General features: G+C 52.9%; 1 protein-coding gene across 13 annotated transcripts in view; it reads left to right on the forward strand.

Moving 5' to 3' along the window:
* DGKZ (diacylglycerol kinase zeta) overlaps window positions 1–20,456 on the forward strand; it is a 100,203-nt gene extending 79,747 nt beyond the window's left edge. For all 13 annotated transcript variants that reach the window (XM_050955244.1, XM_050955245.1, XM_050955247.1 and 10 more), the window contains 8 exons: window positions 2,105–2,145; window positions 5,288–5,478; window positions 8,482–8,513; window positions 10,127–10,170; window positions 10,681–10,801; window positions 11,513–11,549; window positions 11,864–11,963; window positions 16,750–20,456. In XM_050955244.1, the coding sequence (XP_050811201.1) occupies window positions 2,105–2,145; window positions 5,288–5,478; window positions 8,482–8,513; window positions 10,127–10,170; window positions 10,681–10,801; window positions 11,513–11,549; window positions 11,864–11,963; window positions 16,750–16,866 (683 nt within the window). In that variant the 3' untranslated portion in view covers window positions 16,867–20,456. The remainder of the gene's footprint in view (window positions 1–2,104; window positions 2,146–5,287; window positions 5,479–8,481; window positions 8,514–10,126; window positions 10,171–10,680; window positions 10,802–11,512; window positions 11,550–11,863; window positions 11,964–16,749) is intronic.
* Window positions 20,457–20,997: the final 541 nt, after the last annotated feature.

Here is a 20,997-nt window from a genome sequence, read left to right on the forward strand (position 1 = left end):
TCCCTCTGGCTCTGCCTCCCTCCAGGCTCCCCACCAAATCTCTGATTTCAGGAGCACACCTTGGCCCCATCACTGCCATGTCATCCAGGAGGGGTATGTGTGCCAGGAGCAGTCCCAGCAGAGGTGCAGACATTACCCCTGAATTTGGCCGGTGGTGGGGAGCCAAGCCAAGTTAGGCTCATTCCAGTGAGAGGGGTGCTGTCCCGTGTCTCCTGGGAGTGTGGGGTCCCACCCGGCGGGGGCGGGGCAGACACCCCACCGCATGCACCGCTCACATGATCTCTGCTCCCAGATATTGCTACTCTGGATTATTTTCTCCTTTTGCTGGTTTCCCAGCAGCAAATTCAGCGCTGAGGAAAATGTGCCAGGAAAGAGGTTGGAGCTGCATTCAAGGGCGACACAGGCTCATTAAAGTGGCTGAATTACAGACCTTCGTTAGCAGTTCCGTGGCCATAAATCTCTTGCAGGGACAGGATAAACGGGGCTCTTTCACTCCTCTAATCTGCTCTGGCTTGTGTCATGGACACCCCTCTCCCCATTCTTGTTCTGTTCCTAGAGAGAATTCCCCAGTCCCTTTAGGGCCCAGCCATAGCAACCCCAGTTGGGCAGCAGTCCTCGGCCCTGTGGGGGGCACAGAGCCCGTGGAGAAAATGCCCATAAACCACTGGAACCCACTAACCCTGATCTATCCTGGCCCTCTTCACCACATTGAAACAAGGCTCAGGAACCCCCATTCCCTCCTCAGCCCCTTCGCCTCGCTCGAATTTTGATTGTGATTTTCATAGTTACCGGCTGCATCCCAGAGTCGCAAAGTGCTTCCAAAATACGCACACCCAGTCCACTCTGCTCCTCTTGTCCCAGTATATCAATGTGGGGCTTTTCTGGCCCTCGAGCTGGTGCTCAGCAGGGACAGCAACAAGCATCCCAGGACAGAGGGACAGACTGTGGACCCGCTTGGGTACAATTCTTGGTTACCCACTTGGGTACAATGCTTGGGTACAATTCTTAGCCCCCACTGGGAGAGTGGATGTTGGGTGCTGGTTTTAAACTGCTACCATCCTGGGGAACAGGGATCAATGTCCAGCTCATGCCCCATTGGGGAAGTGTGGTCTGCCAAGGCCAGGGATTATACAGAAGGCCTGGAGCCTTGGTGCTGGTTTGCGATGAGCCCTAGTCAATAATGTAAACACGTAGTGCCGTGGCTCTCAAACTTTTGTACTGGTGACCCCTTCCATATAGCAAGCCTCTGAGTGTGACCCCCTCTTATAAATTAAGAACAAGTTTTTATATATTTAACACCATTATAAATGCTGGAGGCAAAGTGAAGTTTGGGTTGGAAGCTGACAGCTGGAGACCCTCCACTTAATAACCTCGCATCCCCCTGAGGGGTCCCGACCCCCAGTTTGAGAAACTTGGTGTAGTGGCACCAAATCCCCAGGAGCGGAGAACAGAAAGGCCTGAGCTCTCCATCTGGGCTGCTCCATGTCCCCGCAGTTGTTCTGTCGCAATAAAAGTGGCCATGAGGGATTTTAAGCCAGAGGGATAATCTCTCCCCTGGTGTAAGCAATGGGCTGTCATCTCTGCAGCCCGCTCAGGCAAGGCTCTGCTCTGTACGATGTCTGAGTCACAGAGTCAGCACCAAAAATCCGGAGACCCAGGAGGCAGGTCAGGGGGCCTGAAAATCCCCAGAAAGCTGGAATTCCAGGCCAGCAGCTTGAAGGTAGCCAGGTATGTCCTGCCTTACCTTGCTGCTTCTCCTGCTCCTAATGGTGATCAGGGCCTAGGACAAGGGCTGGTTGCTCAGTCAGGCTGGAATGTTGCGTGCTGCAATCTGTAGTCTGTGAAGAGAAAGGCTGTGTCTTTAGGGCACATTGTGGAAGTTGATGGGCCATCTGTGGTCAAGAGTTAACTGTTTTCCCTGCTGTGTCTTGCTGTTGCATGAGTGCACTCGCTCAAGGGGTTGTAAGGTGGCTGACAGGTTTCCTGTTGCCCAGGGGTGGAATGCAGTGGTTATAGACAGTCCCATTGCCTCCTGGTCTCCTGCCAGGTTCTGGAGACAGGAATCACACTGTTTTCTCTCTGTCTCTCTCTCTCTCTCTCTCAGCAACTACAGCTGATCGGTTTTACAGGATAGACCGCGCACAGGTGAGTGCGGCCTCGGGACTGTGGGGACCGAGGCACTGTTGTGCAGCTACACTTGACCAGCAGCACATATGTTTTCAGACATGCAAACGCATGCACAAGGGCCACTGCTTGTATGCTTTGTCCCCATGCTGCCGGAGTCCTGTGATTACATAATGGATGAGGGGATACAATTTCCTGGGAAGGTTGTAAACCCCGGGAAATAGAGGTGCTCTGCCCTCTGCAGTCAGGCACCCCTGGGATCATCTGTTATTGGATGCTTCAGGTATCTCACCATCTCCTTTAACCTCTGTCCTAGTGAATTAATGAAAGAAATATTGAGAGGAAAAACTGACAAAAAGTCTGGAGGATAATTCCCCCCTGGAGCAATGTGCAGTGGTGTGGATTAGTGAGAAGCCCTGCCATGCCGATCTCATTGCCCTGGTTGATAATAAAGTTAGAGGATGGAGGCAGTCCAGTAGCTGGATATAACTGGATGCAAGTAACATATCTCAGACTGTGGCCCCCATTCTGGGTTCCGCACAGCCCAGGACATGGGGGCAAAGGGAACTTTAGCCACCTCTGTACCACTTGGACTATGAGGTTACTGGAAGCTAATTCAGCCCGCATCATAAACCAGAGTGATCCCAGGGATTGCTCTAACTTGCACCCTAGGTACAGCAGCCCCTAAGAGACTACCTGGCATCCTAGAATAGCTAGAGCTTAGAGCGTAACCAAACATACCACGTCCCTCACTCAGATACACCCCTACTCCTGGGGACAGCAGAGGGTCATTCTGCTGGCCCTACTCACTGGGAAATCCACCTTATACTGGGTTATTCCCGGTAGGGAGATCTGGCTGGGCACTGGGTCCGTTCTGCTGTTGGAATGATGTAAAGGGGCTGGGACATAGCCCAGACTTAGGCTCAGCATCTCACAGTCTTAGGGTATGGCTACGCTTACAGCTGTACAGCGCTGGGAGTTACAGCTGTCTTCGTACAGCTGTGTAGGGAAAGCGCTGCAGTGTGGCCACACTGACAGCTACCAGCGCTGCAGTGTGGCCACATTTGCAGCGTTTGCAGCGCTGTTGGGAGTGGTGCATTGTGGGCAGCTATCCCAGCTTTCAAGTGGCTGCAACTTGATTTTCAAAAGAGAGGGTTGGGGTGGAGTGTGACAGGGAGCGTGGGGGAGACAGAAAGAGTGGATTTTTGGAGCTGACACTGTTGTCGGCTCCCTGCCTTGCAAGTTCTAAGGACTGGAAGATACACAGCACCAACCTTCAATCATTTTAAAAGTTTTGACCCCTTTCCCCACCCCTCTCTTATTCACTAAATGCAAATTATGCACTCCTAAATAGCCTTCAGACCACATAAGCAGCTGCTCAACATGAACTCCCCCCTCCCCCTCCGCCGTGTAGCTTCTCTCTTCAAGCAAACAGCTGTGAACATTCCAAAGCAATTCCCCTGCCTGCCTCCGCTCACTCACTCGAGCAAACAGGAGCTGCGTTTGTTTTTTAGATAAGCAGCTCTGGGGTGCCCAGAGTTCAGCCACTCTTCCGGTTTGTTGTGAACAGGCATTCTGGGATACCTCCTAATACCCTGGAGGCCAATTACAGCACTTTTGGTGGCCACACTTGACGAGCAGTACTGCATCACCAGCGCTGCAATCGTTATACCCCAAGCAGACCAGGTGTACAGCCAGCGCTGCAGCCAGGGAGTTGCAGCGCTGGATGTGCCTTGCAGGCGTGGACAGTTAGTAAGTTGCAGCGCTGTAAACCCACCACCAGCACTGCAACTCTCCAATGCAGCCATGGCCTTACTTGAAAAATGAATGCAAGTTGGCTTGGCTAGGAACACTGAGATGTGGATTGGAAAGTGCCTGAAGCACCTGAACAAAGGGTGGTGATAAACAGCAGTGTATTGAGTTGAGGAAGGTGTCCATGAGGACCTGCAGGGCTTGATCTCAGGTATAAACTTAAGTGTTATTAAATAGCTCCGTTCATGATCTAGAAAGAGGATCATGATGCAACCAGTGGGTCACACTGAAATGGGAGGAGTTGTAAACCCTAGGGAGGATAGAGGAAATCCAGAGGGACCCAGAGTCGTTAGGCACATGGGCAGGAAACAACTAAGTGAGACTCAGCCTGGGGAAATGTAGATCCTGCAGCTGGGGGAAAAATTACCCGAAACCTTGATCCTCAATGGGAGGAGAATGCTGGGAGCAGGAATGGCTGAGAGAGACTCTGCAAGGAGAGGAGGAAACAAAAGATTTTACAGTGAGATGGCTGCAAAACACCAGGGATGTTCTGGGGAGTGGGAGTGCCAAGTCCTCAGTCCCAGCGTAGGGAGGGGCCAGTCCCTCTATCTACAGCTCTGGAGAGATCCCACCTGGAGTCAGCTCTGGGTCTCCTAAGCCAAGAAGCCTCACGTCAAGATGCAGGGAGATGATCCCTTCCTATGCAGTTCTGATGCACCCACACCTGGCCTGTGGCATTCCGCTCTGGGCCCCTTGCTGACAGAGGGAGATTGGAAGGCGTTAGAGGAGGGCAACAGGAATGAACAAGGGTTTGTAGGACGAGATTAAGAAAGTTGAATCCATCCAAGTTGCTAAGGAGCACTTAGCGTGTGCTGACAGTCTGCAAACATCATCCCCGAGGTAACTGCGGAGGGTGGGAAGGGATTACATAGTCATAATGAGAGATTTGGGAGGGGATTTGGAGAGGTGATGTTCCAGTGGAATCTCTGCAGACACCCTGGCAGTGATATGTGCGAGGCTGTGGAAGAGTTTTCCAGGAGAGGAGCGACAGCTTAAAAGTAGGCTGGACACAACCTCCACTCTGCTGGAGACAAGAGCCCCTGATAAGGTTTTTCCATTTCATTAAGACTCCGCTCCACACAGTGATCGTTGTTCAGCAGCATCTGATCTGGCTGGAGTCATGGTTATCAGTCTAAGGGGAGCTGTGTGGCAGGCTGGGGCTGCCCTTGCTAAGTCGCCATGGGCACCAGTCCCAACTCCATTCCCATGCCAGCTCCTTTGAGCTGGCATGGGCCATCACCCCACTGAATGCTGCTCTGGTCACGAGTGGGTGGGAGGGGGGTGTTTCCCCAGGGTGACTGGCCTGTGGTGTGTGGTTCCCCTCTCTGAAGGGCTGATCTCTGCCTTCCAGGAGCACCTCAACTATGTGACGGAGATCTCCCAGGACGACCTCTTTGTGCTGGACCCGGAGCTGGTGATCACCCAGACCGTGGGCACCTCACCCGCCATGCCTGACCTCGTTGATTCGTCCTCCACACCCGCAGGGCACCATTTTGCTTTCCCTTCTTCCTCATCCTCTCCACTCTCCTCACCAGCCCTCAGGTGAGACTGACCACTCTGGTTTGCAGGTGAGAATGGCCTTGTGGGGTGGGGAGAAGGGTACGAGAGATGAGTGGAAGAGGGACCAGCCTGAGAGGCCTGGCGCTGGCTTAGCAGCTCTAAATCCTGAGTTCTGAAGCAGCTCTGTGTGACACAAGTGAGAATTGTCTGCAGCTTGTCTCTAAAACACAGCGGGGTCAGTCTCTATGGAGACCGACCATCTTCCCCTTCCTCCCCCATGCGTATTGCACCCTAGGAAAGCGTGACTGTGAGGCATTGGGGCTGCACTGGGGGGTTGCACCCTTGGCTCTAGCTTAGCCGCATCAGCCCAGGGCTGACTGAGACTCCAGAACTCGTTCCCCATTGTTAGCCCCCATGGCAAAGGGAGATGGTTCTCTGGGGGCCCGAGACACAGAGCTGAGATAAGGGTAGGTGTCACTGTCTGAGCTGGGAAGGGAAGAAATTAGAGGTGGAGATGGGCCAGGAGGGGGAAAGAAACCAAGTCTGGAAAGGACTTTGCTAAGGCAAGGTTCATTCCCTCAGTCTTTTGGTTTGTAAGCACCTGGTAGATAATAGGGTTATAAGGAATAACCCGCATGGATTTGTCAAGAACAAAGCTTGCCAAATGATCCTAATTTCCTTCTTTAACAGGGTTATGGGCCTAACAGGGTTATGGGCCTAGTGATTAAGGGGAAACAATAGCCATGATACAGCTTGATTTTGAGACAGTCCCATATGACATTCTTATAAGCAAACTAGGGAAGTGTGGTCTACATGAAATTACTATAAGGTGGATATACAACTGGTTAAAAAACTGCACTCTGAGAGTAGTTCTGAATGGTTCACTGTCAAACTGGGACAGTGCATCTAGTGGGGTCTCACAGAGGTCAGTACAGGGCCTGGCACTACTCAATATTTTCATTAGTGACTTGGATAACAAAGTGGAAAGTATTCTTATAAAATGTGCAGAAGACAGAAGGCTGGGAGGGGCTGGAAGCACTTTGGAGGGCAGGATGAGAATTCAAAACAACCTTGAACAATTAGAGAATTGGTCTGAAATCAATAAAATGAAATTCAGTAAAGACAAGTGCAAAGTACTTCACAAAAGAGAGAAAAAAGTTAGCTGTACAACTACAAAATGGGGAATAACTGGGTAGGTGGGAGTAGTGCTGAAGAGGATCGGGGTGTTCTAGGGGATCACAAATTGAATATGAGTAACAATGTGATGCAGTTGTGAAAACGGCTAATGTCTTTCTGGGGTGCATTAACAGGAGTGTCATATGTAAGATGGGGGAGGTGATTGTCCTGTGCTACTCAGCACTGGGGAGGCCTCACCTGGGGCGCTATGTCCTTCTGGGCACCACACTTTAGGAAAAATGTGGACAAATTGGAGCGAGTCCAGAGGAGAGCAACTACAATGATCAAAGGTTTAAAAAAACTGAGCTATGAGGAAAGGTTTAAAAAAACTGGGCATGTTCAGTCTTGAGAAAAGAAGACTGAAGGGGGCACCTGATAGTCTACAAATATGTTAAGCGCTGTTATAAAGAGGCCTGTGATCAATTGTTCTCCATGTCCACTTAAGGTAGGACAAATAGTAACTGGCTTAATCTGCTGAAAGAGAGATTCAAGTTAGATATTAAGAAAAACTTTCTAGCTATAAGGATAGTTAGGCTCTAGACTAAGCTTCCAAGGGAGGTTGTGAAATCCCTATCATTGGAAGTTTTTAAGACCAAGTTGGACAGACACGTGTCAGGAATAATCTAGGTTTGTTTGGCCCTGCCACAGTGGAGGAGGCTGGACTAGATGATCTCTCGAGGTCCACCCAGCCCTACATTTCTGTGATTCTGTGATTCCTTGCTCCTGTCCTATCCGAGCTGGCATCGATGCAGCTGGCCTCTCAGCAGCAGTGTCTCTCCAGCAACAGTGCACTGTGTGGCAGGCTGGTACATAGGAAACTTCTGCCACTTACACAGCCCCAGCTTGACTAGCCATCAGGTAGGGCTCCGGCAATGGGGAAGTGTCACAGATCCATAGGATTGGTGCTACAGCCCCAGCTTTGGAACAGTGTCGGGGGGGACACCCCTTCAGTGTGCCAGACCCCAAAGGAGTCTCTCATTTCCTTCAGAGGAAGCCATGCGGCTTCACTGCCTCTTTAGACTAGACCTCTGGGCCTGCAGCACTCCTGCTTCACACTGTGAGCGCGGTTCAGCAAGTCCAACTGAGACAGAAGATTTGTACGCTCTTTAGGGATTAATGCACCTTGCAAAGCATGTGCAGTGACATACAGCATTGTCAAAACAGGGGGGTTTAGAAGTTATCTGGAACAAAGCATTGGATGTCCTTAAGTAAGCAGAGAGGAAGGAAGGTTAAAGCCTACTCCATTCTGGTTAGCCAGAGCCCAGCCAAGCTGTAGTGAACCCCATTGTTCAAGTGTGCACTCGCTCTCTCTCCTCGCCTCTCACCCCCATCAGGCTCCAAGTGAGAGCCTCCCTGGCTGCCTCCAGCAGCCAATACTTGTCCCCCCACCTAGAGTCCTCCTTTGTTCCAGACCTGGGAAATGCTGCTCAGCTGTGCGCCGCCCCGACCCCCAGTGAGAGGCGGGGAAGTATACTTCTCTCTAGGTCGTTGGTTGCTAGGTCTCAATGTCAGACAACTGGATTTTCCATCCTCTCTTGAGAGGTTCCATTGATACGGGGACCAAGCCCCAGATATTTAGGTGACACCCATATCTATATCTGAGCAAACAGCCCTTTTCTACTCCCTTAGTAACAGTACGGCCCATAGGGGAAACTGAGGCACAAAGAGGACTCAAAAAATATTACAAAAAATTCCCACAAGGAGTTCCCAACTAGTCCAGTCCTGGCCTCTCCCAGCAAGGGATGCTAATGGGCTCTGCCTGTGGGGATCACAGAGAAGAGTGCAGGGGAGGGAATTTGCTGCAGAAGACTTGCGTACAATGGCATTTGACAGCATCAGTTCTGAATCTCTCCCTCTCTTCTCTTCCAGCTCAGAAGCAGGGGGCTGCCCCTGCCATGAAGGTGAGTTCTTCAACCTGCGCTGCAGGCCTCTGGCACATCTCAGGCGTCCCTGTTCCTGTCACACTTAGGGTTACACTAGCAGATGCTCCCGAGTCTCTGCCCTGATTCTGTGTTCCGCACAAACTGAACACTATCATCGTCTGAGAAAACGGGGGTGATGGGAAAGTCTGGAGAGCCCCGCCCCTGCTGGTGTCATATGGCACCACTCTGTCAGGGATCCAGACCCAAGCACAGGCTCTGCAAGCACTGCGCAGCCTATGGGGTGGCTAGGGAGCAGTCACACCTGGCACCACAGTGACTGCACAATGCACTGCCATTCAGGGGTATCGGGGTTCAGGTTCTCCGGGGAGATGCCCTGAGGGGAGTGGCAGGAGTGACTGCCTGGAGAGACCTGATAGCAATTTGCTCGCACAGTGGAACAGTGCAGGGAGCCTTTTCCCAGCCTGCTTGTGAAGTGTGGAGCTCCCAGTTGGGGACGGCAGGAAATGACAGGATGGTGAGGTTAATCTCCCACCTGCAAAGCCCAGGCCTTGAGCTGTGTTGCTGGGGGTGAGGTTTGTCTCTGCCAGGCACCGGCAGGGGCTCTGGGAGTGGGGAGCACAAGGTCAGGGGCCTCCCTCAGCTGAGCAAATGGAACGAGTTTCCTGGAGCTTGAACAGAGCCGGTTCCTGGAAGTGTGAGTGAGTCACTGGTGAGAGGCATCCCAGCTGGCAGGCTCCCCAGGGACCCCCGCGTTTGCCCTTTGCCCTGCTCTCCCCCTCCACCTCAGGAGTTACTTTTCCCATGGTCTTGAAAACATTCCTTGCGGACCTCGCCAAAGCTGGGGCCTGGCCTTGCCCCCGGGAATGTGGTCTAACTCCTTCCCCCTCCCATGGGTGTTTCTCCCCTCACAGCCCAGCCTGTGGGCTGCCCCCATTTTCTCCTTACCTCTCCCCCACCCCTGGGGGCACCCAGCATTATAAAGCTGAGCCCCCCACTAACCCTCTGGTGCATGCCATGTTCCAGGCAAAACCAGCCTGGCCAGTGGCCTCTGATTTCCAGACTCCCCCAAACCCCTTTCCTTCCAAGCCTTGCGCGAGGGGATTGGACTCAAGGGAATTCCAGGCCCAGGGATGCCCTGCCAGCAGCACCCTGACGTTCAGGGACTGTCAGCAGGAAGTAGCTAGCTATGCCCAACAGCTGCGGAGGGAGGGGAGATTTTGGCCCTTCTCCCACTGGGAGGAGGTCACCGGCACGGACTGTGGTGCTGGAGGAACATGCCTCCGGCAGCTCCCATTGCACAGGCGCTAACAGGCTGTGAGCAGTGTCCCAGGACAGCTCCAGCAGTGCACAATGTGAACTGGCCTGGGGCGAGCGCAGTGTCACTCTGCCATTGAAACTGCCTCTTACTCCCAGGGGAGACTGAAACAGAAGGAAGCCTGGGAAAAAGAGGCTGCCTCCCATCTGCACCTCCTTGGTGTTTCCACTTGCCCCACTGCAGGATACGCGGCAGCTCAACCTCTCCCAATGTGCATGCATGCACATACAGAGAGAGTTCCCCCGCACAAGCAGCCCTCTCTCTCCCCATCTCCTGCTTGGCATCTGTTATCCTGACCAGTGTCTCCTCTTTGCAGATAACCCCTTGATAGCTGCTGCCAAAAGTAATGATTTCCAGAAGGTAAGAGCTGCCATGTGCCACGAACCCAGCCACAGAGCTTGGGGGTGTGCTGTGCCTTTCCCCACAGCAGCTAGCTGGACCCCAGTGTGGCATGAGCATCCCTTCTCCATCACCCTGTTGGTGCCTGCTAGCCAGGGTCTGTCATTGCCCTGCCAGCCCCAGCTGTGACTCCTTACTCAAAGCAGTGCAGGGAGAGTCCTTAACAGTGTGAGCTTCCTCCGAGCAGTGTCAGATGGAGTCCAGACAGGCTCACAACAAGGAATCCTGTTCTGGGAGGGCTGGCACATGCAGCGTTAGATGAAGGCAGCTGTAGCCTTGCTGGCTGAGCTTGGAGAGCGGTTCAGTTCCCTACCCAGGTAATCTTGCTGCAGGTTCTGCTGGCGAAGGCCCGCTCCGCAGGGTGAGAGTGGGGAGGGCCTTCCCACAGGCACAGCTCTTGCTCTGGTGCTCAGAGGTTAGAGGAGGTCTGAGTAGGAGAAGCTAATCCAGAGCTGACTTGTGTTCCTGTAGTTCCGAGAGGTGCACCAGGCGGGAGGGGACCTGATGCTGCGAGACTCCTCAGGTCAGACCGTACTGCACCATGCTGTCAAATCGGGGAGCAAGGAGATTGTCAAATACGTCATTGAGAATGGTAAGCTGGGAGCCTGGATCCAGTTGTTGGTACAGCTCTGGGATGGGGGTGCCGTGACCCCAGGAGCTGGCACAGAAGGATGGAGACCGATTTCACTGATCCTCCCTATGAGTCTCTGCTTGAAGGGGATGATGCTAGTGTTCAGATGCTCTGCTCTCTGCCTTGCTGTGTTTGTGAAAATCTCTCTCCTCCCTGCAAGGGCTGGGAAGTGTCCTGTCCCTCCTTTCTGTTGTTTGTATTCTCACTGGCAAACACAAGGCCTCAGACCTGTGTGATACCTGTGTGATTTCACCAAAGGCAGAGGCTACTGAGGCTGCAACGTGGCTTGGTGTATTTTGGTGTGTTTTGAGTATTGATACCTGGTTCGCCTGTCTCTTTGCTAGATACCTGCTTTTGCCACTGGAGGCAGCTCGCAGCTTGGGTTTTGGTGAATCTCACCAGACTGAGGGCTGGTTTTTCTTTTACATTTCTCTGTATTTGAGTCCAGAGGCAACTCCTCAACAACCCTATCAGTCAGATCCCGCCATTGTTTGCAGGCAGCTACAGCCCTAGCTGCTTGAGTCTCCCTCAGTTATCAGATGAGGTCTCTGTAGTGATATTCAGGAGATCGCAGATGTGTGAGAAGAGGCTCTGTTGTGCATTGCTGGGGAGCAAGAAGGTCTCTGTCAAGCAGGCTGGTCTCATTACCCCACATTGTCTTTCTCTCCCCAGCCCCTGCAGAGATCCTTGATGCGACAGAAGAAGAGAAGTAAGTTGCTTGTGGTTTGTATTATTCATTGCCCAAACCCTGTTTTCTATACCCAGTGCCTGCACTGCAACCTCCAGCCACCAGTTCCATACCAGGCTTGGACTGAACAATCCCAAGGACTGAATTCTCCTCTCATCCAGGTGCTCTCTGATGCAGGGTTGAGGTTCACTAGTGAAGAAGTGTGACCAGACTGAATTCGCTTCCCATCCCAGGCCTCCCTTGCAGGGGTCCCTCACTGCAGCCCCAGTGTATGTCACTTGCCCTCTCACTTTTGCTTGGGGATCTCACTCCTTCCTCTTGTCACTTCTCCCCAGTGGTGAGACAAGCTTGCACCAGGCGGCTGCTCTGCGCCAGCGCACTATCTGCCACTACATTGTGGAGGCTGGGGCTTCACTCATGAAAACAGACCTGCAGGTAAGGTCAGATGGGCTGGGGATGGGAGTGTTGGGAACAAGGGTGTACATGGGGCACTGGTGAATGGCTGGAACAGAGATACAGAAGGTGTGAGCCAGCTGGCTCGACAGAGGAGTGGTGAAGGGAATGTGAGAGCACTAGCTTAGAGCCCAGCCAAATGTGCCACACATTCCCTATGTGAAGGGGGTCCCTGGATACAGTCTGGAGTCTCAGGCTTCTCCACTAGTTCAGCATGGAGCACAAAATCTCACCTAGCCCTGCTCACTCACTAAGGAGCAGAACCTTACAGCTGCACAAAGAGTGTCTCCTCCTAGCTCTTCTCTGCTTCCCCTGTGGTTTTCTAAATGAGTGGGTAGAATGTTTCTTTTCCCCCCTTCCCACCATCTGAGGTCATTGCAAGGACAGTCTCGCCAGAGAGTTCCCCTCCCAGCAGCGCTGTCAGCTCTTCCGAGTGAGGGGATGGGGAGGGGAGGGAGCTCTGAGAGATGCAAAGGCAGGGCGTGCTTTAGAATAGCCAGCCCCACAGAGTATGTTAGCAAGTGGGTCAGGCAGTGTCACTTATGTGCAGAATAAATTCTGCTGTGTCTTGGTGCTGGTGGCTCGTGAAGAACAAGACACAGGGGCTGGAATGTAGTCATGTCTCTGCCAGAGGAGTTGTAGCGAAGAGGGCAAGGTTATGTTTTGATACAAGAGGTTCCCAGGGGCTGGCATACAGCAGTGGGGAAGCAGACGTGTCTCTGTGTCAAGGCTCTGTGTGTTGGGATGAACATAATAGCATCTCAGTGCCGGGCCAGCTCTGGGAGCTGGTAGATAGCCAAGAGGTGCAGTCATGTCTTGGTGCCAGAGGTTCCCAGGGCTGGGATACAGGAGAGGAGCTCACCTGGGCAGCTAAGCCTAATGAGGCTATAAAAGCTTTTGAACGCTTTAGACCGCGATCAAGCCCTTTGCCAGCAGCCAGGGAGATGCTCTTCAAACACTCCCCCGCATCTGCCTTGCCTTCCTAACTCCCAGCGAATGACTTGGGCCTTGAGATGTGTCCAGATCAGGAATGGCTTTGCTTGGGGGCACATTGAGTGGCCATAGAAACAAAGGAGAAAAGGACCAAGGTAGGAGGCTGAGGACTGGGTGGGGCCTGGGAAGAGTTTGCCAGGGCAGCTGTGCTGAGGTCCCACCACAAGATCTCTGGGTGTGGAATCCTCTCTGAAGTGAGAACGGCCTGGATGTCTGTCTGTCACCCTGAGTTCTTGGGGGCAAGTGCCCACCCCCCCGCCAGTGCTGAAGGGATTTTAAGGACTGACTGCCCAGCTGTGTAGGAGAGGGGGCCCAGCTAGGGTGTATTTGTTCATATAAATGCACACCTGGCCTTGTGACTGTCTAGGAAAGTCCTGCATCCTCCCCAGCACTGACTTCTTAGAACTTGCCTGTAGTTTGGACAAGAACAAACCACATTCTGGACGCTATGTGGGAAACCTGATCCTTACAGAGTGTAATACAGTTTGGTAATGTGCATACAATACAGTTGGGTCCCATACACCTCAGGCAAAGCAAGGGTAGAATGAGGCTGGGCTTCATCATGTTACATGAATCAGTTGGACTGCGCCGGGGGCCCCTTGCAGCTCTTGTTTCAGACTGCGTTTCTGCAGACTGGGGCAGGCAGCGCTGCATCAGGGCTTGTGCAGTCAGAGGGGAAACAATATTTCCTTTTGCTAAATGAGCATTTAGATTCTGCATACTGAGGAGACCTCTGGAGAAGCACTGGGCAGTGAAGCACAACACACTGGCTCCAGCCTTGCTGGGGGAGATCCCTGCGATCTTGCGGGGGGAGGAGGGGTGGAGGGGAGAGAGAGAGAGAGAGAGAGAGACTGCAAATGGACTTGTGTGTGCCTTGCGTCTATCTGCCTGTGTGCCTCTGTGTGTGTGGGCTTGTGTCTGCGTCTGCAGCTGCATCCATGTTTGTGAGACCCTTGCGTGTCTGAGCATTGTTTGCCCAAATGAAATATAGATGTGGATTGTCCCAGAGGCTTGGGATCCCTGCCCCCTTGTTCTGGCTGCCTTCACCCTGCTGAGCTCTGAGAGCCAGTGTGGGTAAGTTGCACTCTGCTCGGGGAGGAGGTTTTCAATGGAAGTGGCAGAGTGCCAGGTTTCCTTGGCCCTGCTCAGCAGAGGGTTTGTTCAGTGTGGAGGAGCTGGGGCAGTTAACCAGCGGGAGGGGGAAGGGAGGAGAGAGGAGACGGAGCTGAAAGCTGTTAACAGATTTGCTTTTTATGGAGTGCGGGAGTTCATTAGTGGACACAGTCCAGATGGCTGCAATAAGCTGGTGAAATGTGAGCCTCCTTGAGGAGCAGGAGCAGTTACTAGGGGGAGGGGGAGGGGGAGAGATGGTGTTTCAAAGCTCTCCCCAGACATACACCTCACTCCTCCCCCCTACACCTCCCTCAGCTCTCTCCCCCTCACTCTGTCTAGCCTGCCTTCCACATACAGCTGAGAAAGCACAGGTTACAGGGACTGGACGGTCAGAGAGACCAGTCTTGGTCATCTTTATATGCAGTGCGTGGGGAGGGGAATACACGTAACAGGACGGTCTCTGTCCTAGCCAGCAGGAGGTGAAAATGGACTTGACATGGACTTACCTAGCCAGTAACTTCCAGTCTCTTAGCAAAATCTAAGTATCCTTTCCAGCATGCACCTATATCTTCCAGTCATGCTTCCCTTCCCTTTATGGCAGACCTGTTACCACCAGACATAGTGCACTGCACATCTCGGCCATGGGCCCTGCAGGGGACCAAATATGGACAGCAGCAGTTTGACCCTGGGCTCTGCACTCCTAGAAACCCTCCTCCCAGCCTGTGGCTTTTGGGGAAAGCAGCACTTCTGCTAGGCCAGAAGTTTCCAGACTCTCTTACTGAGCCCCCCTTCAGAGATTCATGTCTCAGGAGCACTGCCCCTTTTTCTTAGAAACAGTATTTCCACGGATGCCTGAGGGCTGGGAGCCCAACCTAGCCAGGGCGCCCCCTTGCTCCCCAGCCCATGAGCATCGCCTGCCTATGACCCACTCCGGGTGAGCGACCCCAGCAGGACACAGACAGGTGGGCTGCACCCCCTTCCTTATGCCCATGCCTATAAGGGCCCCTCTCCCTCCCCCACCCAACCTCCTGTGCAGGGAGAGGCCCGTCCTCCTCCATCTTTCAGCCTGGCAGATAGTGTGAGGAATTCTTGTTTTGTCAACAATGTTTTGAAGAAACAAGAAAAAATTTGTAACCAGTCAGGTCCTCGCAACTCCTCAGTAACTTAACTGTGCGCTGCCCCCCCACCCCGTGCCTCACCGTTTGAAAACCAATTTACTAGGCTACAAACAACACAGCCATGAAAGGGGAAGCCATGGGAGGGCTACCCCAGGCACAGAGCTGTTAAGGCAGGGAGGGACCCTGGCATAAACAGATAGCTAAGGGTTAATGTCTCTTTCACCTGGAAAGGAGTAACCTGCAACACCTGACCAGAGGACCAATCAGGAAACAAGACTTTTTCAAATCTGGGTGGAGGGAAGTTTTAGGTGTGAGTTCCTTGTTCTTTTTCTTGTGTCTGACCCTCTTGGCTATGAGAGTGATTTTTCTATCTCCAGCTTTCTAATCATCTGTTTCCAAGTTGTAAGTACAAAGATAGGAAGACCATAGGTTTATATTGTTTTCTTTTGTATTTACATGTGTATAGTTGCTGGAATGTGTTAAATTGTATTCTTTTTGGATAAGGCTGTTTATTCATTTTTTTCTTTTAAGCAAATGACCCTGTATTTGTCACCTTAATACAGAGAGACCATTTTTATGTCCTTTTCTTTCTTTTTATATAAAGCTTTCTTTTTAAGACCTGTTGGAGTTTTTCTTTAGTGGGGACTCCAGGGAATTGAGTCTGCAACTCACCAGGGAATTGGTGGGGGGAAAATCTCTTTGTGTTAGATTTATTAACCTGACTTTGCATACCCTCTGAGTGAGGGAGGAAGAGGAGAGATTAGCTCTCTGTTGGTACTTGTGTTTTCCAGGACTGGAAATAGGGAGGGTGGAGTCCCTCTGTTTAGATTCACGGAGCTTGCTTCTGTATATCTCTCCAGGAACCCAGGGAGGGAACACCTGGAGGGGGGAAGGGAAATGGTTTATTCCCCTTTGTTGTGAGACTCAAGGAATGTGAGTCTTGGGGTCCCCAGGGAAGGTTGTTGGGGGGACCAGAGTGCCCCAAAACACTCTAATTTTTTGGGTGGTGGCAGCTTTACCAGGTCCAAGCTGGTAACTAAGCTTGGAGGTTTTCATGCTAACACCCATATTTTGGACGCTAAGGTCCAAATCTGGGAAATATGTTATGACAGACCCAGGTGTCTGCTGGAAGGAGAGCAGCATAATGCTAGTGGTGTCGCAGATCTTCCCTAGAGACACCAGGCCAAGCAGAAGCTGTAGGCAGAGTTCTCCCCACATGGTTAGAGCAGCTCTCTGATGCCCATGATCAGCCCAGCAGGACGTAAAATGACAGAGAGAAAGGAGTGCAGTTGTGGTGGCCGCCATCTTGGCTACCACACTGGGGATTGAGTTGGGGCCCTCCAGAGCTAAAAGCACCAGCTGCTACAGCTGGAGCTCTAGGTTCAGTGCTCTGTGACGGGGGCTGTAACAGACTCTCAGCCTCTGCGGATTGGGGACGGAGGAGCCCCTGTGACATTTGCAAAGTTACTGGCTGTGGGGCGGGATCTCCTGTGGGCTGTGTTTGGACATTTCACCTCCACTTTGCTTCCTTTTCCTCTGCACAGGGAGACACCCCCAAGCACAGAGCCGAGAAGGCCAACGACCCTGACTTGGCTGCCTACCTCGAAAATCGACAGCACTACCAGATGATCCAGCGGGAGGATCAGGAGACAGCTGTGTAGTGCTCAGTGTGCCTTACCCCGTGGTCCTGCCAGTGCAGGCAGGACAGGAGGGCGACTGCCATGCTGCAGGTCCGGCCCAGCCCTTCCCGGATCTCTGCTTAGTCCCAGAGGAGGGGGAAGAGGCGGCAGCAGCTCTGTCCCAGGCCTGGCTGAAGCTGTATTCATTTGTATGGTGGACATTTGAGACTCAGAGCCTGGCTTACTCTCCCCCATCTCCCACCACATTCCATACACCCTGCACTGGATGGATCTGCTCCGGCAGCTCTCCCACCTGCGCACTCTGTAGGAGCCAGCTCCACAGCTGGAGATTGATGAAGCCTCTGTGCTGCCCATGTAAGTGGGAGTGAGTGATGACTGGTGCCCCCTCAACAGACTCAGTAGCCCTTGTGGGCTCTTGTTCAGCTTCCACCTGCCTGCCCCAGTCACGGCTCCATGTGCTGCCTTTCCACTGGACGCATCGCCACTAGTACCTCCCCTACCCACCCTCAGGAGCCTACCCCCAGAACCTGCCCACACCACTCCCTGGGACAGCCACAGGGGGTCACCAGAGAGCAGCCCTGCTCCTGCAGTTGGCACTAGCTCTGCTGTCCAGACTGCAGAATAATTGGGGATGTTTGTGGGCCTGGGGCAAGTTAACTGCTATCCAGTTGACATACCACCTCCTACTCCTACTTCCTCCCTTTGCCCTGAGTCTCTGTGCAGCCACACAAGGGACCCCCGACAGCTGGAGGGGACCCTTGGCATGTCCAGTGGAGCCATGGCCATAAATCTGCCCTGAGTTCCAAGCAAGCTGTCTGCTTGTTGAAACTGGACTCAGGTGCCCCAACAAAATTTCAGCAATGTGCCCGGGTCTCCCATGCTTCCTCCTTCTGGCACCCCCCCAACTCTTTCCTGATTCCTCTCCCCAAGTTCATCTGCTGCCTCCCCTTCCTTCACATGTGTTTCTAATTTGCTGAACACCAGCATGCTTGAAGTGTGGATAAAAGAATGTGCTGCTTATGCAGCAGGGAGGCTGCCAGGCTGAGGAGGGAGCTTGTATCTAACCTTAGTACAGGGTTCCTGCCGCGCCAGCACCCGCATTGGAAACACTTGCCCTGTACTCTTTCAGTGTTGGGGGGGGCCTCTTTTGTGTTTGGAGTGTGCCATAGACCAGATACTCCCGTACCAAGAGTCCCAGGGAGCTGGATCCAGCATCTGGTACAAGCACCCCAGGGCCTAAGAGCTACAGCTCCTAGAGGTAAGGGATAGTCAAGGCCCTGTCTAGCCCTCTGGCCCCATGACCAGGGCATGAGTAGTCCCTACAGTCTATTCCTAGGGCTTTGCCCAAACAGTGGGGCTTGCACGCCAGGCCCCTAACAGCATGGTTTGCGAGATGCAGCCTGTCCCCATTTGCCGAGCTCTCCCTACTCCTCCACTTTGCTCCCTGCGGGGCCCTGCATAATTCCACCCCTTGCTCCTTGGCTTTCATGCAGATTCCCACTGTCTGGGACGGGGCCCCCAGTTCTCTGTGTGTGGCCCCTCCTGTCTGCCACGAGCTGCTTGGAGCTCCGTGCTCACCCAGCACCGCACGCCTGCCCCATTGCCGTCACTTATTTGCCTTCTTTTCAACAGATACACAAATAAAGAAGGGGAGGGGGAGCTACCTCCCTGCAATGGCCCCGATCCCAGGCAGAGGCAGCACAGTCTGCCCCAAACGTTCCAAAACAATGAGGTTCCCTCCTCTGCCTCGGGAGGGTTCTAATCCTGGGACCTGGGAGACGTATCAAGCAGGTAGCCAGCTGACCTGCACTTGGCTTTGTGCTGGGGTGGGTGCAGCAGCCTGTAATAGTCCAGGGCTGTTTGGGGTGTGACCCTTCACACTGCACCAGTGTCTGACCCTGGTAGAGCACAGGAGCTGGGAGCTGGCTGAAGGAGGGCAGGCTGTTACCAGGCCTGTCCAGACCAGAACTTGAGTAGTTCAGAGGTGAATCTGGTGTGGAGCACAAGTAGTGAAACATGAAGGCTCAGTGGGTCATGTTGTGCCCTGAAGCAGCCAGGAGGTGACTGCCTTCCAATGAGTCCATCTCAGCCTTGGGTTCCTAGATGGCTCTGAGAAACAAGGCACCAGGGAGCTCCACTTGCCCAGCAGGTCTTTGACCACTGGGGCTGTGGGCTCGAAGCTCAGGGAGAGGGGCTGGTGTTCCTTAGGACCCTTCTGGTTTTGTTTACAGAGGTGGGGAACCAGCTTTTTGGTTTGTTTTCAGTAGCTAATTGTACCCGGCATGGGTGGAAGGAGAGCAGGATTGGGGCCAGGAAGGCCTTGGATCCACTTCTTCTCCCCTCCCCTCTATTATTCCTGTTGGGGTGGAGCTTATGTCTTTGGGGGCTGCTCTGGTACAGAGCTGGTTGCTGTGATTTGTCCTTGGGGCTGTTTTAATTAACCTGCTCCATCAGTACTATGATGACAGGGGTGTTGGGTCTCTGCTGCTGCCAGGGATTCCCCCTCCTGTGCTGTGTGTTCCCGTCCTCTGCATGGTCTTGACTGACACACATCCACTCCCTAGGTGAAGATAGAACCATATGGTGAAAACCAACACATTCCTGGCCACCACAGGCATAATCATTGATGAGTTGCAAGCCAGATGCCCCTGGTTCTGAGGCAAAGGGAGGATTTGGACCTGCAGGAGCTCTATGGGGCACCAGCAAACAACCAGCACATGTTCTGGCAGGGGCGGGGGAGAGAAGGGGGAATAGGACTTTCTTGCATCCAGCTGTGCCCAGGGGCACAAAGGGCCAGAGTGACCCATCTCTCCAGATGCTTGGGGGAGGGGGAATGGCAGTTTACCAAGCTTGCACCCAGCATCCATAAAGTGAGTGCTGCTCTCCTGTGCAGGAGCGCAGCAGTGCCTGGGAACTGAAGGTCCTGGCATGCACTGTGGGCAAGCTGTTTGGGTCAGGTGGGCCATCATGGGCCTGCCGTTGTGCATTAAAGAGGAAGGTGATTCTGAACCAGCTTAGGCTGTTGGTCATGTGCTGGGCACTATGGAGGATGCAGCCTGATGGATGGATCTCCATGTCCATCTCTCTCTCTCATGCAGAGGGTCAGGGTGAAGGGCCTCGTCATCCAGCTATGGCTGCTCATTAGCCAACAGCAGGACAGACACTATGTCTCTTTTAATGGCACCAATTGCTCGCTCTCTGCTGGGACACTGAGCCTGGCCTGGAAGCGTTTACACCCTGAGCCCATCCTCTCGTTCCCCTTTTTGTATGCTCCTCTTAGTCTTTGTACAGGTAGTTCAAACACACGCTGACCACTTCCCCCGTGTGTGTATGTGTGTGTGCCCATGAGCTGAGTTGCTGTGCAATTCCAAGCCTGGTTTGTTTTTATGCAAGGAGGAGAGTATTTTGTAATACTGGAGGGTGGAGTTTCTGTGCAAAGCCCGGTTCCTGTCTGCTAGACTCTATTAGGACTGTATATTTGTAACTCTGTTGGGACTGTGGCTCTGGCAGGCCGAGTGCTTGGGCAGCAGCCTGTGTTCCCATCGCTTTTCATCTTTGACAGTTTGGATGTTGTCGTTTCTTGCCATTAAAATAAAAAGATGAACATTTTACTGACTGTTTCTCTCCCTCTCTGAGACCTGCAAGGATGATGGATGCGACAGGAATGAGTTAATCTGCATTGTGTGTGGCACTAAGGTGCCCCTTCAGTGACACCACTTCCATTCTAAACCCTGGCCAGGAGCTCAGAAGGTGGTGTTTTCCCTGCTGGATCAGATCCTCCCTACCTGGACCTGGGGCCTTTCTTTAAAGAGGACCCCTCCCCACCCATGTGCACTTGGCCAGTGATCCAACAGTGCAGTGTAGCATGGAGAAAATTCTCCCCCTTACCCTGACGATCAGCATAACAAGCATGGACTGTGAGCTCCTAATTTTGCTGCCTGTTTGTTTTGAGCAGCTTCTTGTTCTTTCTTTTGGGAGAAAGTTTGTCCCCCTGGAATCAGACCTTCCTTGCCCTTTGCAGCTGCAGGGTTATTTGTTGTTATAATTTGAATTTAATTTGATTTGAAATGTTTGTATTAACTATTCCCAAAGAGCACTTGTCGCATTAATAGCAGCCTACCTATGAGAGATCAGGTCACGGGGAAGGGGTGC

The sequence above is a fragment of the Gopherus flavomarginatus genome, chromosome 5, assembly GCF_025201925.1.
Source record: "Gopherus flavomarginatus isolate rGopFla2 chromosome 5, rGopFla2.mat.asm, whole genome shotgun sequence".
NCBI classification, from domain to species: Eukaryota; Metazoa; Chordata; order Testudines; family Testudinidae; genus Gopherus; species Gopherus flavomarginatus.